Below are 21033 nucleotides of genomic sequence, written 5' to 3' on the forward strand. Positions count from 1 at the left end.
ACATGAACTGACATTTCTGCAAAGAAGACATCCAGATGGCCAACAGACACATGAAAAAGTGCTCCATATCACTCGGCATCAGGGAAATACAAATCAAAACCACAATGAGATATCACCTCACACCAGTCAGAATGGCTAAAATCAACAAGTCAGGAAATGACAGATGCTGGCGAGGATGTGGAGAAAGGGGAACCCTCCTACACTGTTGGTGGGAATGCAAGCTGGTGCAGCCACTCTGGAAAACAGCATGGAGGTTCCTCAGAATGTTGAAAATAGAACTGCCCTATGACCCAGCAATTGCACTATTGGGTATTTACCCTAAAGATACAAATGTAGTGATCCAAAGGGGCACATGCACCCGAATGTTTATAGCAGCAATGTCCACAATAGCCAAACTATGGAAAGAACCTAGATGTCCATCAACAGATGAATGGATCAAGAAGATGTGGTATATATACACAATGGAATACTATGCAGCCATCAAAAGAAATGAAATCTTGCCATTTGCGACAACATGGATGGAACTAGAGCGTATCATGCTTAGCGAAATAAGTCAAGCAGAGAAAGACAACTATCATATGATCTCCCTGATATGAGGAAGTGGTGATGCAACAGGGAGGCTTAAGTGGGTAGGAGAAGAATAAATGAAACAAGATGGGATTGGGAGGGAGACAAACCATAAGTGACTCTTAATCTCACAAAACAAACTGAGGGTTGCTGGGGGGAGGGGGTTTGGGAGAAGGGGGTGGGATTATGGACATTGGGGAGGGTATGTGCTTTGGTGAGTGCTGTGAAGTGTGTAAACCTGGTGATTCACAGACCTGTACCCCTGGGGATAAAAATATATGTTTATAAAAAATAAAAAGTTAAAAAAAAAATCATGAGAAAGAAGCTCTGTGAGATATAAGACAACACACACAACGAAACAAAATCAGAAAAACAATGTGTGAATAAAATAGGAATTTAATACTTCTGAGCACCCTTACTGAAATGCATCTCAGAACTTCCCACCCTGAGGACAAAGCAGGAAGGTTTTATCTGTCCTTTTTGGTTGTTATTCTCTGTTGGTCAAGATCAGCCTCATAGGCAGGTACTACTCCCCATACTCTACAGTCACAATTATAATGTCCCTTGGATTCCCTGGGAGCATCAAGGAAACCATGGACAGGAAGCTTCAGGTAAGTGGTACAATCCCAGAAGAGGCCCTGTTATACCTGTTGGAAGCTGGACTTGCTCCTTATCTCACTGGCTAGAGATAGAGGTGTGGCTGAGAGGATGTGTCACCTAAGAGAGGTCCAACAGATTACAGCACATCTTTAATGACTATAGTCTCTAATAAGAGTGAATACAAAAAAAAAAAAAAAAAAGATGGTTTTCTACTGCTGGCTATCCTCACACTTCTGCGTGATCCCCTGCTCGGGAAGATGCTCAGGATTCTTCTGTACATCAGACTGGAATGTTCCAAGCCCCTGCTTTCACTGTTTCTTTGGAGACGCGACCCACCCGGCTTGGAGAGCACATGGGCTTTCCAGCCAAGAGGGTGTATTCTCATTCTGAAGCTCAGTCCCAGTCCCTCCACACATATGGGCTAACATTTTGTTTGGAGTATTTTGAATTTATATTCATGAGAGAGAGTGGCTTTTAATTTTCCTTTCTTGTTTGTCCTTGACAGGGTTTGGTATCAAGGTTATGCTGGCCTCATAGAATGAGCTGGGAAGTATTTTGACTTTTTTTCTGTCCTCTGGAAGAGAATGTGGAAGATTAGAGTTTTATCTTCCTTAAAAGTATCTGGGAGAATTCACGTATGAAGGCATTTTAGCCTGGAGTTTTCTCCGTTGAAGCATGTGAATTATGGATTCACTATCTTTAACAGACAGAGGGATATTTAAATTATCCATTTTATTTCTTGGGCACAACTTTTTAGGTTATGTTTTTCCAATAATTTTTTTCGTTCATTTAAATGTTCACCATGATTAGCAGAAAAGTTTGTTGAAATATCCTCTTGTTACAGTTTTGTCTTATTGATTGTATTGCATCTTTGCTATTTCATTAATCAATGTACTTTTTTCTTGTCTTTTTGCTTACTTTTGGTTTAATCTGCCATTTTTAAAAGAAATTCTCAGGAAATAGAAGAAGCAGGCAATGGTCAGATCATGAATATGTAGCCTGCCCTTTTTTTGGTAATATGTGCAAGGAAGGCTGCTAGCCTGTAATATGTGCTATCTCAGTTTTGACCTACAGTATCTGGTTATCATTGAATTAAAATGTCCCCTAATTTCCACTGAGATTTCTTTTTTGGAAAGTATATTAATTAAATTCCACACCTTTTTAAGGTTTTGAAGTTGTTCTTAATCATTGATTTCTAGCTTAATTCAACTATGGCCAAGGGACTTACTCTGTAGGATTTAAATCCTTTGAGATCTGTTCAAACAATTTTTATGGCCCAGAATAAGCTTAAGTAAATATGCAAACGTACACTGGACAAGAATGTGTATTCTGTAGTTGTTGGGGGTAGGGTTTTATACAACCTACCCATTATACAAATATAAATTACATATTTACATATTTAGTCAAATTTGTTAACTAGCTGTTAAAATCTTCTGTACTTTCAGTGTTTTTTGCCTACTTCTTCAATACGAGTCAGAGAGAGCAGTTAAAAACTCCTCACTCCGTTTTGTGCATCAGTTTGTATTGTCTGTTTCTCCTATTGTTTCTGTCCATTTTTCTTCATATATTTTAAAGCTCTTGTTTGGTGCAGAAAATGTCAGGCTCACTATATACTATTTCGTTTCTCTCCAGGATCTTTCCCCCTTGAAGGCCTGGCTATCTTGGGTTTCTATCAGATATCTTCAAGCAGTTAACACTTTCTAGCTGGTTTACTAGTTTATAGAAATGAAGCTGTTAAAGACTGAATATATGTCCCCCCCAAATTCATAGTTGAAGCCTTAACCCCCAGTGTGATGGTATTTGGTGCTAACTTGCAGAAGTACTTCGGTTTAGATTAGGTCTTGAGAATGGGCCGCTGGTGAGGGGATTTTAGTGCTTCCTAAAAGTGCTCTTTTAGGAAGAGGAAGACGGAGAGAAGCGTTCTCCCCAGACACATCAAGGGAAGGCTGTGTGAGCACACAGAGAGAAGGTGGCTATCTACTAGCTAAAGCAAGCTCTCACCAGGAACTGAATCTGCCACCATCTCTCAATCTCAAGACTTCCCAGCCTCCAGAACAGCAAGAAATAAATATCTACCACTTACGACCTCTACAGTATTTTGTTACAGCAGCCCAAGCTGCCTGAGACATTAACTTTCCTAAACTGACCAGCCACCTTGCTAGACTCAGTTCCTTTACCATGAGGTAGGACAACAGCTTAGGAATAATCTGAACATCCAGAGTTTCCTGGGTGATCAGGCTGTGTACAGGACTTGACTTGCAGTTATTTGGTTTCTTTCCCTTCCTCTCTCTGCTTTCTCCCCCACCTCCCTCACTGCATTCTCCTGGTAGATATCCCCTAATAACCTACCGGCACCTCATCATGGCCCAGGGTGTGCTTCTGGAAGAGTCCACCTAACACACCACATGATCCCATAACTCACGGTTTTCTCTGTCCTTACATGTGAAATTTTCCTCCTTGGCACTCTGAAAAGTATTAGATATACACAAAGAAAGGTACATTATATTAATGATAACTTTAAATTTTATGAATGTATTTTAATTGACCAAATTTGAGGCATTGTATCAATTTCAGTATTTGATATTCAGTATCTATAACTTGAATTCCTAGATTTAGGATTAGGATTAGTTTAGGACATTTCCTAAGCCAGGAGCATTCTGTGTCTTCTCACTTGAGGGCACAGAGAAGAACAATCTGCCGTAAGGTACCCTACTTACTTTCTTAGTGAAGGCCCTTCACTTTCACTCACTCACATGCTTTGAAAAACTCCCCGTTATTAGAGCGAGTCAGAAAGAAAAGATATTGCTTATAGAGTAGTATAAATAAGAAGGCTATATTGTCATGGAGCTTAGAGATCCTTGAATTCAACCCCCTACTTTTATAGGAAAGGAGAAAATTTCATTCCCTAAGGCAACTCATAATTTAGTATTACGATCTAGTTTTTGTGTTGCCAAAACCAGATTTTTTTTTTAATCACTATAAATTGCTTAGGATTGGCTACTTGGCCCATCTACTCGGATTACATTATCAGATCGATCTAGAGTTGAAGGAAGTGTGCTAGAGGGAAGACAAAGACCATAAAGGGAAGATAGAGGGAAGACCAGGACTCTGGCAGAAGAGATGAGAAGAGAATGGAACATACCCTTAAGGAAGGAGCCCAGAAGGGACGGCCACATCCAAAGTAAAGAGAGAGCCAAACAGCCAGGTGGATGATCAACTCTGGTCTTAAGTCAAGTGAATCAATAGAAGAGTGGAAGTGATTCTATATTAATCACAGAAATGACAGGAAGCTCTCCTCTGCTTTAATGAACACAGGATGTAGGTATATGGAGAAATAAGATGTAAATCTTCACTCATTTTTATTCCACCTTCTCAAGGCCAGCATACAAAATATAATCTATAAGCATAGGTGACACACCACGGACCATAAAATTGATCTAGAACTTCATTTTCCAAACCTTTATCAAAATGTTAATCTCTTTGGAAGTTCTTTTTTAACCTCATAAACCAATCTCCGGTTGCTAAAAAAGTAGAATATTTTAAGTAGAACCATCAGATGACCCTAGCTCACAGACTTTGACTAAGGATATAGGAGAATGTTTTATCTTTGCTTCGAGCTACTAATGGACATATAAAAGATAAGTGTAATTACTGTTTAGCTTTGTAATTAGTCAGGAAGAAATGAACTCTTCCTACCAGAGTTACATGGAAGCCCAAATTTCCCGAGATTACCTTTGGTCCCGTGAGGTTTGTTAAACTGTGGTTAATGCGCAGGACACGCTTTGAAACTGTTTAACATTCTCTTGGGACAGTGCTTTTCCTATGGTCATATCAGAGCCATCATTTTCCATAAAGCGAATACCACTTCAGTACCAACCCTATTCTTTCAACAGAAAATAAGGAAATTAAAGGGGTGTCTGGGTGGCACAGTCGGTTGTCCATCCGACTTTTGGTTTTGGCTCAGGCTGTGATCTCAGAGTCGTGGGATTGAGCCCCACTTGGAGCTCTCATAAGGTTCTGTGCCTGGTCCCGAGTCTGCTTAAGATTCTCCTGCCCTTTCCCTCTACTCTTCCCCTCTCCACTCTCTCAAATAAATAAATCTTTAAAAATAGAAAAAAAAAAAAAAAAAGAAAGAAAGAAAAGTAGAAAATTAAATCATAGTGGTTAAATTTTTTTTCTGTCCTTAAATGAGTAAGAGTTTTCAGTAATTTAAACCCTAGAATGGTGAACTGGTCTCAGATATGTCTAATCCAGAGGTGTCTGCTTTTCACCTAAAATTTTATGATCCACTGGAGAGAGAGAGTATGAGAGCACGTTAGCTAAGGTTCAAGTGTGCTGGGGATACTTGTGTTCTGTGACTACAGGGGTAACTCTCAGGGATCTGACTACTCAGGGATTTAGTTGGGTTTAAGTGCTCTCATCTCAGTGTATCTCCTAATCCTGGAGATAAGTTAGGGCAGGAGACAGAGGCATCAGGCAGAGCTGGTGAGAAGTCATGTACTCACAGCCCAAATCAGCATAAAGGTGTATGTCCCTTGCAATTTGGTAATTTCTCAGGTGCCAAGGGTTTACTTAGGCACATCAGATTCTGGGTTTAATGGGGAAACAGAATACAGAAGCAAATAAATTGCTGGCATCTTTGTTCCCTAACACATACAAGAAAAGTCCATCCCCAATGCACCAAATCCGTATTCTTTTCAGTCGGGAAGCTTGTCCACCCCATCTCTTGTCCTGGGGACCTCTCAGGCACACTCCTGACCCACACTCACTGCGCCAATGAGGCTCCCCTTTCCTTAGGCTTGAGTCTTTCCAGTTCTGTGCAAAATTCATCTCCTATTCTTTTCCTCATAAAGGAAAAGAATTGTTATTAAGTGCATTATTGTTATCTTTTTAAAAATGTGATAATTATAAGAGATTTTATGCAATCTGTTTAACAGCAGGAAACATTCACCTTATCTGTCCTTTTCAGCACTGACATGCATCATGCATACCTTGGGGATTTTTCTTTTGGGTTTTAATTTAGGCATGATAGTTGTATGCGAACAAGCACAGTAATTTAGGGCAGTAAAAATCACCAAATAACCCTGTATAGAATATCATAATTATTCTCTTAGAAGTACATCTGAAAATGGGAGTTGTCAATTAACCAAATATGCTAATTTCTCTACAGATAGATGCTTGATTTTAACAGCAAATTCTATAGGCATGGGGAAGCACTGCTCTGTAAGCATTTCGAGTAGAAGGGTTTAGCTGCAGTTAAAAAAAACTGACAGTGGGAAAATAGAGACAAACATTCAACTTTCTAGCAAAATAGGATATATTTTGATCTTACAGAATAGATGAGAGAAAACTTACCATATTTTTCGGTTATGGAAGCAATCTGCTATATAAATAAACACATGCACGTATATATGTTTGTACTCATACCTGTAAGTATTTTATTTTTGCTGTGCATAATAACTTTATTTACTACTTTACTATTTTACGTGAACACACAAGTATATCAGTTTGCAATAAACCATTTCCTAGGTTTCCCGAGCACATGAAAATACAAATTGTCATTTGGATTACACTGCAGCATGAAGAACAGTTCTACTTAAGTGGCTTCCTTACACTCTGTCCTAAGAACACACTTGGACTATCAAATGGTGCACTAGAACCTGTTTGAACTTGACATTGACAGCAGTAACTTTAGGTGCCCATCATAACTCAAACTACACTGAAACTGTAACAATATGGTATTATATAAAGGCAGAGAGGGGCTGAATCCCATTATGTAGCCAGTATTAGCAGTGATGGCTTTTTGTTTGTCTGTGTTATTTACGGTTACATCTGGATTACAGTCCTCTGAGCTATGAAATCTTCCAGGTTCAAGTTGAGAGTCATCCTCCCAGTACAAACAAGTATGGAAAAGAAGTTATTTGCTCAACGGCACTGGTACTAGCTGCCCAGGCTGCTAACACGGAATATCACAAACTGGGCAGCTTAAAACAACAGAACTTATTTTCCACAGTTTTGGAGGCTGGAAGTCCAAAATCATGGTGTCAGCAGGTCTACGCTCCTTCTTCTGGAGCTTTAGAAAAGACTCCTTCCCAGCCTCCTCCTAGCGTCTGGCAGGGACTAGCAATACACACCTATCTTGGTTTGCGGCCATATCGTTCCAATTTCTGCTTCCATTTCTACATCTCCCATTTCCACATGACCTTCTTCTTTTGGTCTCTTCTGTCTCTGTGTGTCTCCAAATCTCATTCTCCTTAGAAGGCCTGATCTGGAGCTCCCTGATCCAAAGCCAGTATGACCTAATCCCATATGACTCTAACTTGATCACACTGTGGAGACCCTATGTCCAAATAGAGACTCGTGGGTAAGTATCTGTGAGAACTTGAATATGTCCTTTTGGAGGACACAACTCAACCCACAATAGTATTCAACTGGTAAAATTTAATTAATATTCCTTTGAAAGGTTCATTTTTCTTCCTCTCTCCTGGTAACTCATTGTGTTCAACAGTATCTTTTCCTGGTCCCCTTCTCCCAGCACGGGAATAATGGAGCCTCGTTATGTTCACAGTTAACCAAGGCATTTAGCGAGCAGAGAGAGAATAGCAGCTGGAGGAGCCTGATTCTTTGTTTCTCGATTGTCTTTCTTTGGCTTTAAGATTTCTAGATTCCACAAGAGAGAGGTCACTCTATCTGTATTTCTGGGACACTTTGACCTTTATTTGTTGATTTGGTTTATTTATACATGACCTCCTGACTTGACGAAACACCCTTCCATAGTCTAAATATACTGCAAGGAGGGGCGCCTAGGTGGCTCGGTCAGTTAAGCGACTGCCTTTGTCTTGGGTCATGATCTCAGGGTCCTGGGATCAAGTCCTATGCCGGGTTCCCTGATGAGCAGGGAGCCCGCTTAAGCAGGGAGCCGGCTTCTTTCATTCCCTGCCCCCCCACTCATGCTCTCTCTCTCTCTCTCTCAAATAAATAAAATCTTTAAAAATAAATAAATAAATAAATAAACTACAAGAAATGTAGATAGTAGAAATAATATATAGCCTTTAATAAATCACTCAAAATCTGACATTCCTTTGTAAACACTTGATGTAATTAAGAGGAAAGAAAAAAGAAAAACTAAATAAAAAAGAAAAAATGTAATCAAGTAGGTTGACAACCAGCAAAAGATAATTAAAATGATCCTGTTTTGTTTCTCCATTTCATTAACATGCAAATGAGATTCATGAAGTTTGATATTGTGGTTCACCAAGAGCCATAGAAACGAATTAAGAATGAAAATGAGTCTCACTCATGAAGACTTCTGATGAGTCTATAAATAAATGTAAAATATGACCTGATCCAATTAATAACATATATATTTTGTGTGATTTATTAAATTTCAACAAACAAAACAACGATAAATAGTTAAATTAAATTTTGTACCCTTCCATGGGCCAGATTCTAAGAAAGCTCTTCTTATTCAAATGGAGCTGTGGTAAATGTAAAAGCCTGCCCTACTTTGAAAAGGACTATAAGAGGGAAGGCTCATTGTAAGATCAGTGATGTCAGCACTTCTGCTAGGAGAACTGTGGGGGTAGGGGCTGGACCGGTCTCCAGAGAGGCTAGGAGAGCTCACTTGCCTTTGGTCAGTCAAAAATTCAGAACTGCAAATAGGGAGAGAGAGTCCAGTGTGACCATTAACCCTCACTACAAGGCAAATAAATGTAACTGATAAGCAGGGTCTATGCAGATGTATTCAAAGCTCTTCAAATTCCCCATCTGATACAAGGATCTCCATGTTTGCTCTCCCACTGATGCTTTCACACCCAGAAACACACATAAGTGACTGTCTTAAATAAGAGAAGATATCATTTTAAAATAAACTTAAATTTAAAGTCATGCTAAAGTATCAGATATTTATCATGTGTACCAGATGGCAAAACACAGACAGACAGACAGACACACGTATGATCCATTTGTTATGTCCAATGTTCATTGTGCTCAAGCATTACAATAGCACCAAGGATAACACCAAGGAGAAAAATGAGAAGTGGCTGACATATGGCAGCGAGAAGGGGATAATAAATGAGCAAATCGCGGTTTCAATAATATATGATGTCGGCGTCTATTTTTTCGTGGTTGCTAAAAATGTTTTCTGTGTTAGGATTGCCAAGCCTCCTTCCATAGAATGTAAGTGCAGATGGCTTTTGCCTTAGCGCATTATGGAAAGGGGCCACGATGATGCTGTCTCTACGTGTGCAGAGTTCTGAAATTCTCTCTTACTTCAATAGCAAGTTGCCTTTTAATTATCCACACCTTCCTTTAAACATAGTCAAGAAATCAAACACAACCTACCTAAGAGATTGTCAACAGTAAGAACTGAGTATTCCTACAGGAGCACGAAACTTATTAAGTTCTCTTTCCTCCACAGGAAAGAAAATCGTGTCACCTATATTGAGAATGAAACAAACTGTGGGATTCTTATTTTTAAATAACTAGCATCTTTGAAAATTACGTCTTCTTGTGAGCTTCCTATGTAACTTGAAATAGAGGGTCAATTAAATTTTCATGGCTACTATATACATAATGATTATATATTGTTGTGGAAAGGTTTATTTTATAAGAGATATATGAAGCTCACCATACTGAAGGAATTCGCTTCTTCTGGTGCTGAAATGATGATATAGGATTTTAAAATGGGATGTGACCCTTGGCCATTCCAGAACCAGTCCTACAGGCCCTATATGTCCCATGAGTTCCAGCCATTTGCTGATTGTGAAATATATATATTTCACAATATATCACTTGTAATGATTTTATTATAAGAGAATAGAAAATTAATGAGATTCATCATGAACCGATCAGAAGGAAAAAAGCAGACTTACCATCTCTTCGATTTAGTCTTGCAAATCCAGCACCATGACTGCTAGAAAGTTCAGACGAACTGCTGAATGATGCCTGAGACAAGGTGGACACCAGAGGCTCATCACAATCATCTACCAAAAGGGAAAATCCACATTCAGGTTAGTACAGTGCTGACAGCTTTCTTGGATCCAACAGGTCAAACAAACAAAACAAAACCAAACAAAAAAGTACCAGGATCTCGAACAACATGCCCATTGCTTATATGCAATTTTCCACTCGAGGGCTATTAAGTTCAGTAAGAAAAGAAAAAAGAATTTAAAGACAAGAGAATAGGAAAATAGGGAAGAAAAATTTCCACAGAAATTATAATATCTTGAAGTGGAAAAAAGGTTTACCAAAAGCAAGAAACAAAAATACCCAGTCAGTATACTGAATTTATAAAAAAGGTATACAAGGAAAGATTTATAAATTAAACTATATTAAAATTAAGAAATTATGGTTGCCAAAGGACACATAAAGAGAAACATCATCTGTGAAAAGTGCGTGCAAAACAGCATATGATTAGTATGCCAAATTAAGGAAAATAAAATAAAATAAAGATAAATGGGGTTGCTCAGTTGGTTGAGCGTCTGAGTCTTGGTTTCAGCTCAGGTCATGGTCTCATGGCTTACGAGATCAAGCCCTGGGTTAGGCTCCATGCCCAGCAGAGACTCTGCCTGAAGATTCTTTCCCTCTGCCTGACCCCCCAACTCACACACACACTCTCTCTCTAAAATAAATAAATCTTTTTAAAAAAAAGAGAGACAGAGAGAAAGAAAACTACCTTTAAATCAGTTAAAAAACACACTTGGAAAAACAGCACAAGGGAAGAGTGGAAAACTCACAGAACAGAACCTATATAAACTGATGATCTAACTCATCAGTAAAAAGAAGTGTAAATCAAGACTACAGTTAGATACTATTTTACAGACAGTATTTTCTCAAGATTTGAGGATTTTGACAACACCAGATCATCTGCAGAATGTGGGCCAAGAGAAGCTCCAACAGGCTGCTAGTGGAAGTGTAAATTTGAGCACCTACTTAAAAAAACAATTTGTCATTAGCTTGTGCATTTGAACTTTCCGTACCCTGATGCTCCTCCAATTCCCCTGATATATATACCATCCTGGGCACAGTATCCCTAAAACGAACCGCTGGTCTCAAGGAGTTTGCCTTTCTAACCCAAGGATGTGATACAAGTACTAGTATTTTCTCTGTCCTATGAGAAGAGAAAAGTTGGCAAACATTGACCTAGAGAAACTCTAGCATTGTGCACCAGGAGACATGCAGTTTTCAGCAGCACTGTTCATAATAGAAAACAATCGTTCACAACTCAAACAGCCAATGACCAAAGAACAGATCAATGAATTGTAGTACTCATCACAGTGGAGTAATCTGCATCAGTACAAAGAAAACACACTAATGCACACCAAAGATATAGTTGGATCTTTAGACACAAAATTTTTAGTGAAAAAAATCAAATTATAAGAGACCATATAAGACATACTTGATAGTTTTAAGTATCTTCAAAATAAGCAAAGCTAAGCAATATGTTGTTTAGGAATACATGTGAATTTTTAAAAACTACTTAAAAAAACAAACGAAAAGCATAAAATTCAGGATAGTGGATACTTCTGGAGGAAGGTAATGTGTCTATTGTGTGTGTATAGACATGTATGCATATATCAACATGCACATAAGGATATATATGAAAGCACACATCTGTCTATCATCTATGCTTTTTTTAGGTTTTTATTTATTTATTTGACACAGAGAGAGAGAGAGAGAGAGAGAGATCACAAGTAGGCAGAGAAGCAGGCAGAGAGAGAGGAGGAAGCAGGCTCCCAGCTGAGCAGAGAGCCCAATGCGGGGCTCAATCTCAGGACCCTGAGATCATGACCTGAGCCGAAGGCATAGGCTTTAACCCACTGAGCCACCCAGGCGCCCCATCCTCTATGCTTTTATGTGTACCACATACAATTTAAAATAAGGCACCAAGAAAGAGGGAAGGGATAAGAATGATCTCCTGGTGACCACAATATCCATATACACTTATTTCATTCAGTTAGTTCTTCAATATATTCAATCTTTATATATTTGTATTTTATTTTATACAATTATTAAGTTGTTGCCATTTTTTACTCTAATCAGAAAAAAACATTTCTTTCATATTTAGAATTTAACATAATTGGTAATTAAAAATCATGCAAGGTTATTGTCCTAATTTTTAAATTAACAGTAAGCAATTTCATTTAAATTAATCTAGGAATTATCTAGATTCATTTGAAATTTTATGAAGCTTATTCTGCCTGAACAGTTATTTTTAAAGTCATTAGTAGTTTCATTGCTTTAGTATTCAAACTACAATATTTTGGCAGTCCTGCTATTGGAAATGTTTTTCTTTAAAGCTAAATGTCTAGAGTATAAGAGATAAGGCATGCCAACTTAACATCAGCATGTCTTTCAGAAGAATTTGCTTGAGATAACACTTTACTTTTTAAGATCATCTCATTCTCATTTAGAGTCCACTTTTTCTTCCAGCACACCTGAAGTTCTTCAGCTAACTCTTAGGACAGACTTGGTAACTGGCCCACAGTCCCTGCATGTCTACTGATTGGCCTAAGTACTGACCCTGTCCATCTGGTGGTAATTCAAGTATTAAGGAGGACAGACATAAAGAGACACATAATCCATGGGGTGACAGAGGGAGTTCTGATTATGCCCAACCATTAGCAACTTACCAAAACGCCTTAGAGCACTGTGGAAAGGGCCATGTGTGCGTCTGCACGTGCAAACAAGTGCATATCTCTATGGGGAGAGGGCCTGCGCTGTGTGTATTTACCAGAAGTACAGTCATTTTTGAATCATTATTAGTATTCAGGTATAAGTGTGACCAAAAAAGGGTGTTTAACTGCAATTCACAATCAATTATGCAGATTCAAATCGACGTTTCAGATGTAAAATGCCTCTCCAGTGCAATCACTCTTGAGGGCATATATTTACTGCTCATTTGTTTTTGCCATTATAAACTGAGAATCAATACTGTTCTATTTTTAGCTTATGGTGGGATTAAAATAAAAGAATGGGTATGATTTCATTTATGGGGGAAAAGACATGGGATATGGGAAATGGGTCAGGGAGGCTTCTGGTATTTGGTAAAGTTCCAGTTATTGGTCTGAGTGGTGACTACATGACCTTATTATGTTTTATCACGAGCATACATATTTCCCCCATGAACGACTGTGTGTTTATTTAGCAATAAAATATTCTAAAGTTATTTTTGCATAAAACTAATAATAACAAACAGACATTCAGTGGGTATTCTGTGCTAAGAACTTAACAATTTCACAAAGTTATTAATCTCTATCACTCTTTCTCCTCTTTGAGATATCAATATTACTTACAGATGAGGTAAATGACACACAGACTTTGGTTAATTTGCTTGTCTCACTGTAGTGGAACCACGATGTCTAAAAAGTTAGCTGGGGCCTAGAATCCAGGATGTAAGAACGACATAACTACAACTACTATTTCTTTAGATTTAGAATATAGGAATTTCATCAGATACCATTATGACATAAACAACTGTCTCTCAAGAAGTTGTATTATTGGGGCGCCTGGGTGGCTCAGTGGGTTAAACGTCAGCCTTTGGCTCGGGTCATGATCTCAGGGTCCTGAGATGGAGCCCCACGTCGGGCTCTTTGCTCAGCAGGGAGGCTGCTTCCCCCTCTCTCTCTGCCTGCCTCTCTGCCTACTTGTGATCTCTCTGTCAAATAAATAAATAAAATCTTTAAAAAAAAAAAAGTCGTATTACTCTTATTCCAGATGTGCCAAGCAACTTATTACCAAAAAACTATAAAATAATAAATAAACTGTAAAACTATTGATCTTCAACAGTCTTGAAACAAGGGAGGGAGGTTTCAGATGGCAATAACAAGTCTGGAGTAAAAGGAATAGTTCCCTCTAGACCTTAAGAAAATGGAATTATGGATTAAACATCAGTTTCCTGTGAACTGAATTCAGAAAACAAGTTTTCTCTGATTGCATCAGTAAATGCAGTGAAATACACGTTCTAGACTTGCAAAGCTGTGAACCACAACTGAAGGTGACTTAACACCCCAGGGAACAGTTAGCAACATCTGGAAACACTCTAGTCATCACAGCTTGGGGAAATTCTAGAATCTAGTGGGTGGAGGACAGGGGTGCTACCATCATCCTATAGTGCACAGGGCAACCCTCCAAGACAAAGAATTATCCAGTCCCAAATGTCAATAGGGCAGTAGCTGAGAAACCCTATCCTAGACTCTAGAAAAGCAACCCAGTGAACTAGTCTTCTCTGGACTAATCTCTCATCTAGAACTCTTGGCTTCCTCAAATTTTCATGATTAATAATTTACAGCTTCTCAGAGAGCATATGATCATTGTTCAGAGTGCATAAATATGTAAGTATTTAAGCAAGGAGCAATCAAATCTGAAATAACATACTAAGTCAGTTCAGAAACATAATTGTATTATTTTTAAACAAAATACTATGTCAGATCATGAACATCCTATATATATATATCAGAGATGTATATATATGTACATTTATTTTATGCACATAATAGTATGTATGTCTTACAGTGTGCACATGCACAAATGTGTACTTATATATGTGTGTATAATATGTATGTGTGTATAATATATAGATAATTTAATACATATATGTACACACATATACATATGTAATATATCATATATCATAATGTATACATATATCATAATGTATACATGTACATGTATAATGTGTATAAAGGCTGTATAAATGCTAAGTTGGCTATTAAATTATAAGTGATGGCATTCACTGTATGCCATCCTCATAAATATATATGAATATATTTTATATGAACACATATACATATAAATGTGTTATTAAAAAAAGAATACATACATGTATACATATACATAAACATGAATTCACACAAACCAGAATATACATATACATTATATGGTTTATACATTATATGTATATATAAATGTATAAAAATATGTATTTATATGTGTAAATATTTTGTAGATTCAAAGTTGCATATGCATTAGTACACACGTATTTACATGTCTGAATATGCTATAGGTTAAACATATTATATATCATTATATTATTATAAATATATACACATTATATATTATACATACAACACATGTTTACATATATAATGTACACATTTGCAAACATAAATATACAGCGTACAGTACAGGGCCTTCACACCCATCCCTGTAAGTCTCCAAAGGACTGCCCACCGCACGAGTCATCAATCAGGGAGCACCTGTGCTAACTGTGGAGGGGGCAGTTTGGGACCATCCCTTTGACCTCTGTGGACCCCTCCTGCTGCTGTGAGCAGATGTGCTGCCCAGGCTGGGGCTCTTACCCCAGCCCACTTCTCCCCCAGTGCTGCAGGCCGCTCTGCTTCTGGCCCATCACTGGCATATGTGCTGCCCATTCTTTTTCTCTACAGCCCTTGCTTTGCCCTGGTGTGGAGGTCCTAGCCCCCAACTCCTCTCGATCTGTGTTTTGACACTGAGAAGGAAGGCTTCCGAATGACAGGAGCAGGATGGAACTGTTTCGCTGCCCTCCCCACCTGTTAGGATAGGCCCAGGGAGACTGAGATCTCCCTGGCCCCGGGGCTGCTCTTTGCACCCCTCACCACCCACACGCGGGACAGACTGGGCTGTCTACCTCCCAGCAAGAGAGCTTTGGCCTGCATCCACTTTCCTCCTAGGGGCTAGTGGGCAGAACGGGAGTCATCACAACTTCCACCCAGGCTTTGGGCTGCCCGCAGTGCATGCTGGGGACTCAGCTCCCACGCCGTCCCACCCCTCACCCAGCTCAGCGGCCACAGGTGAGTAGCCAACTCCACTGCCCCAACTCCCTGCAGGAACCAGATGTGGACCGAGTACAGCCTGACATCTCTATGATCGGAGGGATCAGGTGGGGGGTACATCAAGGTCAAAGGGCAGGAGCTCATTAAGAGTCCAGCGGCTAATGAAATTTAAAAATACAGTCATTGGGCGCTGGGTGGCTCAGTGGGTTATGACCTCTGCCCTCCCAGGTTCCTAGGATCAAGTCCCGCAACGGGCTCTCTGCTCAGCGGGAAGCCTGCTTCTCCCTCTCTCTCTGCCTGCCTCTCTGCCTACTTTTGATCTCTGTCTGTCCAATAAATAAAAATAAAATCTTAAAAAAAATACAGTCATTAAGGGGGAAGGATTGTACTATTCAAAACCGCAGTAGTACATGTTTGGTTAATTAACGCCTTTTTTTTTTTTTTAGAGGAAGAAATGAACATGACTCTCTGTGTTTTTCCAAAATTGTTACTTTTTATTCAATCTTTCTGAAAGTCATATTAGAATTTCCACATTAGCCTTGATAAACTCAGAAATGTGAAACTAGGGTTTTTAATCTATTTTTGTTAAAAAAATTCTATACCCTGATTACATGTAGAAGATAATTTTAATGAATTATGTTAGAATATCCATATTAACCTAATTTATATTGAGACATTTTCACATATACATACACACATACAAAGATACACAAACCTACAGCTTTTGGGTCAATATCTCAGAAAAGTCACCATTTATTCTTCACTTGAGAGAAAAACTTACCATGGTCATTAAAAGACAATGATAAATTAGATCTCTGGCAAATTGTGTATATAAAAAACTCAGTAGCCTCTTACAAATAAAGATGCAAGCTACAGTGAAAGTATTTTAATATAGCTCGATTGAAAGTAATTTAATTTTATTTTACTAAGGGCTTTAATGCATAATTCTCATAAGTAAGTAAAAGCTGTTCAGTTTTTAATAAAAGTAATTCAATTTTCTTAATCTCTGTGTAATACTACCTGTACTAAGTTAATGGGTATATGTTATTAGCTGCTTATGTTCTCAGTGCTTCACATGTATTAACTCATTTGATCCTGACAAATAGTCTGTATTACTTGATAGTATTAACTCCATCGGACAATTGAAGAAAAAGGTATACCATGGTTAAATAATTTACCCAAGGATACAGAACTCCTATTCTGAGTGAGTATACTATTGAAACAAGTATTGGTAATCTTAAATATACTTGACCAAAACAAAGGTCTGATTGCAGCAGCATTGAGCTAAGTTGTCACTGAGTAAAACCACCTTCTCTGTTATTTGGAGTCCTGCCAAAATCACTGCATGTCTGCTAGTAAATCATGTTTCCCAGAGGACTATGCACTGGAGAAGGATAGGACTAGATTGAAAAGGATAGGATATAATGGGACAGGATAGGATAGAGAGCAAACATACTTAATTTTTTTTTTTTTTAACCAAAGTGGGACTTGAATTCACAACTCTAAGATCAAGACCTGAGTGGAGATCAAGAGAAACCAGCTGAGCCACCCAGGCACTCCCATGCTTAAAATATTTTAAAATTCCCATACAACTCGAGGCAGATTGAGATCTTAGACAAGGAGATTTAGAAACAACAGAATCTCCGTCTTCTCAGAAAGATCTAGTCCAAATATTCCACTGACAGAATCAGGATTAAGGAATGGCCTTCTTGTCAAGAAATCCATTTCCTTGAACAAAATGTCTTATTCTAATCTATATTATTGAAATTGTCATTAGTTGAAATTAGGAAAAATTAAGGAATTGTGCTAGCCTATATAAAAAATACTGTGTACAAGCCAAGACCTCATCCAAAAAATTAGACAATAATATTGTTCTTTTACCATAAGCCCAGGCTAAGTTAATTCTACAAATTGTTCAGGCCTAGTTCCAAGATTCCAGGAGTAGTCCCATCTCCCCACCCTGGCATGGCACAGGATCCAGTCCCTCAGGCACCTCTGACTCTTGCGCAACTAGAGAATAGGTATACAAAAGGGCAATGGCCAGATGATATACAAAAATACAACTCTGACCTATAACCTACAGCAAGCAGCCCAGGAAGCCAACCTACTATCTACAGTAACAAGCCCAAAAAGCCAAATAATAACCTCTGTATCGACTGGCCCCAAACAGCCAGGACTTGGTTAATAACTTGGAATTTTGCTAATTTTTACCTCTGCTTTCAACTTAGTACTGGATAAATGTATTTAGTAGAGATTTCTCTACCAATTATAGAAGGAACCAAATACACACACCTGATAAATCATATAGGATGTCCTGCTTCTGCTCAGCCTGCTTTCTGCTTCCCTATGTCAGAAGCCTCCAACCCGAGCTTACCTCCAGGTAGAAAGCTTTCCTTCCATCATGCCTGCCTCTGAGTCTCTGTCCAACACAAGTGATGATGGCTGACTCCCTTGTGATAGTGAACTCAGAACCATTAGCTTTTGCCTCTTCTCAGGGTCTTCCTTTACTGCCATGATAATAAGTTCTTCCCAACTCTGCAGACTCATCTGCACAATTGTAATCATCTCAGAAATTTGCTCAGCACATCAAAGAAAAGCCCCATAAGTTCATCCTAAGAACTTCCAGAAGACCCAGGTATATCTGAAAAGCATCATTAGCCTCCGGATAAGACTATGGACTCTGAAAAACAATCTGAGGGTTTTGAAGGGGCAGGGGGTAGGAGGTTGGGGGAACCAGGTGGTGGGTATTAGAGAGGGCACGGATTGCATGGGTGTGGTGCAAAAACAATGAATACTGTTACGCTGAAAAGAAATTTAAAAATAAAATAAAATAAAACAGATACAGATTAAAAAAAAAGATACATGAATCAGCTCCACGTTGTCTCTGGAACTGAAGGTGGAACCGGTGCCTTCAGTAATGCATCCTGGTTGCAGAATGGAATCACATGGAGGAGAGCTAGGACTCTCCTGTGACTGTGCCCCATTCCAGGTCACACTCTGACTTCCTTTCTCTGGGGAGTAGTGCAGCCAGTACCACGCTAGCTCAGAAACCAATAAAACAGACTTCCAGATTAATCCCTATCCAATGGAGTGTTTTGTTCCTTCTGCAATGTCTTTCTGCTTTTCCTATGGCTTCATCAGGCTGGTTTAAAGATTGAAAAGTGGTTTGTGTTCCATACAAACCCCCTTCCCTCCACAGCTAAGTCAACCACCCATGTATGGAGGCAGCTACTACACAGTAACATTCTGGCAAGAAAAAGAAGTTTTAAGGAATAGTGATATAAGTGGTTTTAAATTAAAAAAATTTTTCAGAAGAGCAGGCGACAAAATATAGGCCAATCCTAATTTCATCTCTCCTCATCATCTGTCCATCAGTGGCTTAAATCTAAGAACAACATATTGCCGCAACTTAACACAAGTAAGTATCAGTATTTTTTCTAGAAGTGGTCAGACTAACGGGGTGATTTTCTCATTGTCAAGAATTTATTATTGCAGCAGCCTCTCAGGTTCTATACATTTCTCCTATAGACGCCATATATACATTTCGTCCTATAGACGCCATGTGTGAATTATATATATAATTGCTTAATACGCTGTGATGTTAATGGGATAAACTTTCACTTGGAGGCAAACACGGGCTTATGTATCCCAAGTTAGAGCCTTGGTTTGAACTGCTTTCCCAATTAATCTGCACGATTAATGGATTAATGGGAAGGCAGTTAACTTTTAATGACAACACAGCCAGAGGCTGATTGATTTTAGAGGCTTAATAGTAACTATTTAAAGTCCAGATTTTAGGACAAGGAGACTTACAAATCCAACAACAAAACCAACCAAAGTTGAAAAGGTAAAACAAATAATTACAAAGCAAAGAGATATCAGAGCTCTAAGACCCTGCACACGTCATGAACTTTTCCCGACAAAATGGCCGCATGTGACACTGTGATGAAGAGATTGAGAACCCGTAACTTTGAGCAGTTCCTTTTACGACCACATCTAAATTTCAGAACTGACTCTTGATTTAAAAAGGATTTACAGGGAAACTCAAAATAATTCAAATAGATTTCAGAACGTAAGACACAGATTAAACTGACATTAAATCCATGGTAGGACAACTACAGCCAAGTGGTAATGAAGACGTTTCTTTAAAAGAAAATAGGTTTGTAATATATTATACAGAACTTTTTCTTCTCCTTTTTCTTTTTCTTTCTAATAGGTTCATGTAAAAATTCTTGAGTGTATTACGCAGACAGTTCTGTGTTTTTCATAGCCCAGGAATAGAGACAGAGAAAGTAAATGGCTGCTGTAGTAAGTTTGCTGTTTGTTGCTGATATAACAAATTACCACAAACTTGGTGGTTTCTGAAAGCAACAAAAATTAATTATCTTACAGTTCTGATGTCTGAAGTTCAGACTTAACTTCATGGGCTAAAATAAGGTTTCAGCAGGGTGATGTTTCTTCTGGAGGCTCTGGGGGAGAATCTGAGTGCTTCCCTTTTCCACCTTCTACAGGCTCATTCATTGCCTTACATATGGCCTCTGATTATCACACCTCTCCCTGACTCTCTTGCTGCTTCTACTTTTGAGAATTCTTGTGATGACCCTGAGCCCACCTGGATAATCCAGGATAATCTCCCCATCTCAAGAGCCTTAATCTAATAACATCTGCAAAATCCTCTATGCCCAACAAAGGTAACATAGTCAAAGATTCCAGGGATTAAGATGTGCACATCCTTGGAAGGCCATTACTCCGCCTACCACAGTTACCAAACTAGAGGTGTAGAACCAAGAAAGGAAATTTTTTGCAGATTCTATGCCTCAAATTCATTGTTAAAATGCACTTTTGACTCTGATGTGGGGACACACATATATTGTTTTAAAGATGAGAACTCCCATTTTTAGTAAGCCCTTAGAGTTAATAGAATCCACACATATGATTGCAATTTGAGACAAACAAGACTGGTTCATTCCCAAAGCCAACTGGAAGATTACCCGAAGCCTCTCCTCAGTGCACAAAGCTGGGGCATTTTGAGCAACTGCTTCCTTTCCAAGTCACAGCCATACTTCCCTTTACTATATGTCACTCCTCCTGAGAGCCACCACCCCTCACTCCC

At 38.7% G+C, this 21033-nt stretch overlaps 1 protein-coding gene across 3 annotated transcripts in view; it reads right to left on the bottom strand.

The window, feature by feature from the left end:
- CNTNAP4 (contactin associated protein family member 4) overlaps window positions 1–21033 on the bottom strand; it is a 238891-nt gene that overhangs the window by 193359 nt on the left and 24499 nt on the right. For 2 of the 3 annotated variants that reach the window (XM_082712185.1, XM_082712184.1), the window contains exon 2: window positions 10041–10151. In XM_082712185.1, the coding sequence (XP_082568311.1) occupies window positions 10041–10151 (111 nt within the window). Of the gene's footprint in view, window positions 1–10040; window positions 10152–13463; window positions 13554–21033 lie in introns of those variants that run through there. The other variant, XM_082712186.1, reaches the window with a different exon arrangement.

This window comes from Mustela nivalis (genome assembly GCF_964662115.1).
Source record: "Mustela nivalis genome assembly, chromosome: 18".
NCBI classification, from domain to species: Eukaryota; Metazoa; Chordata; class Mammalia; order Carnivora; family Mustelidae; genus Mustela; species Mustela nivalis.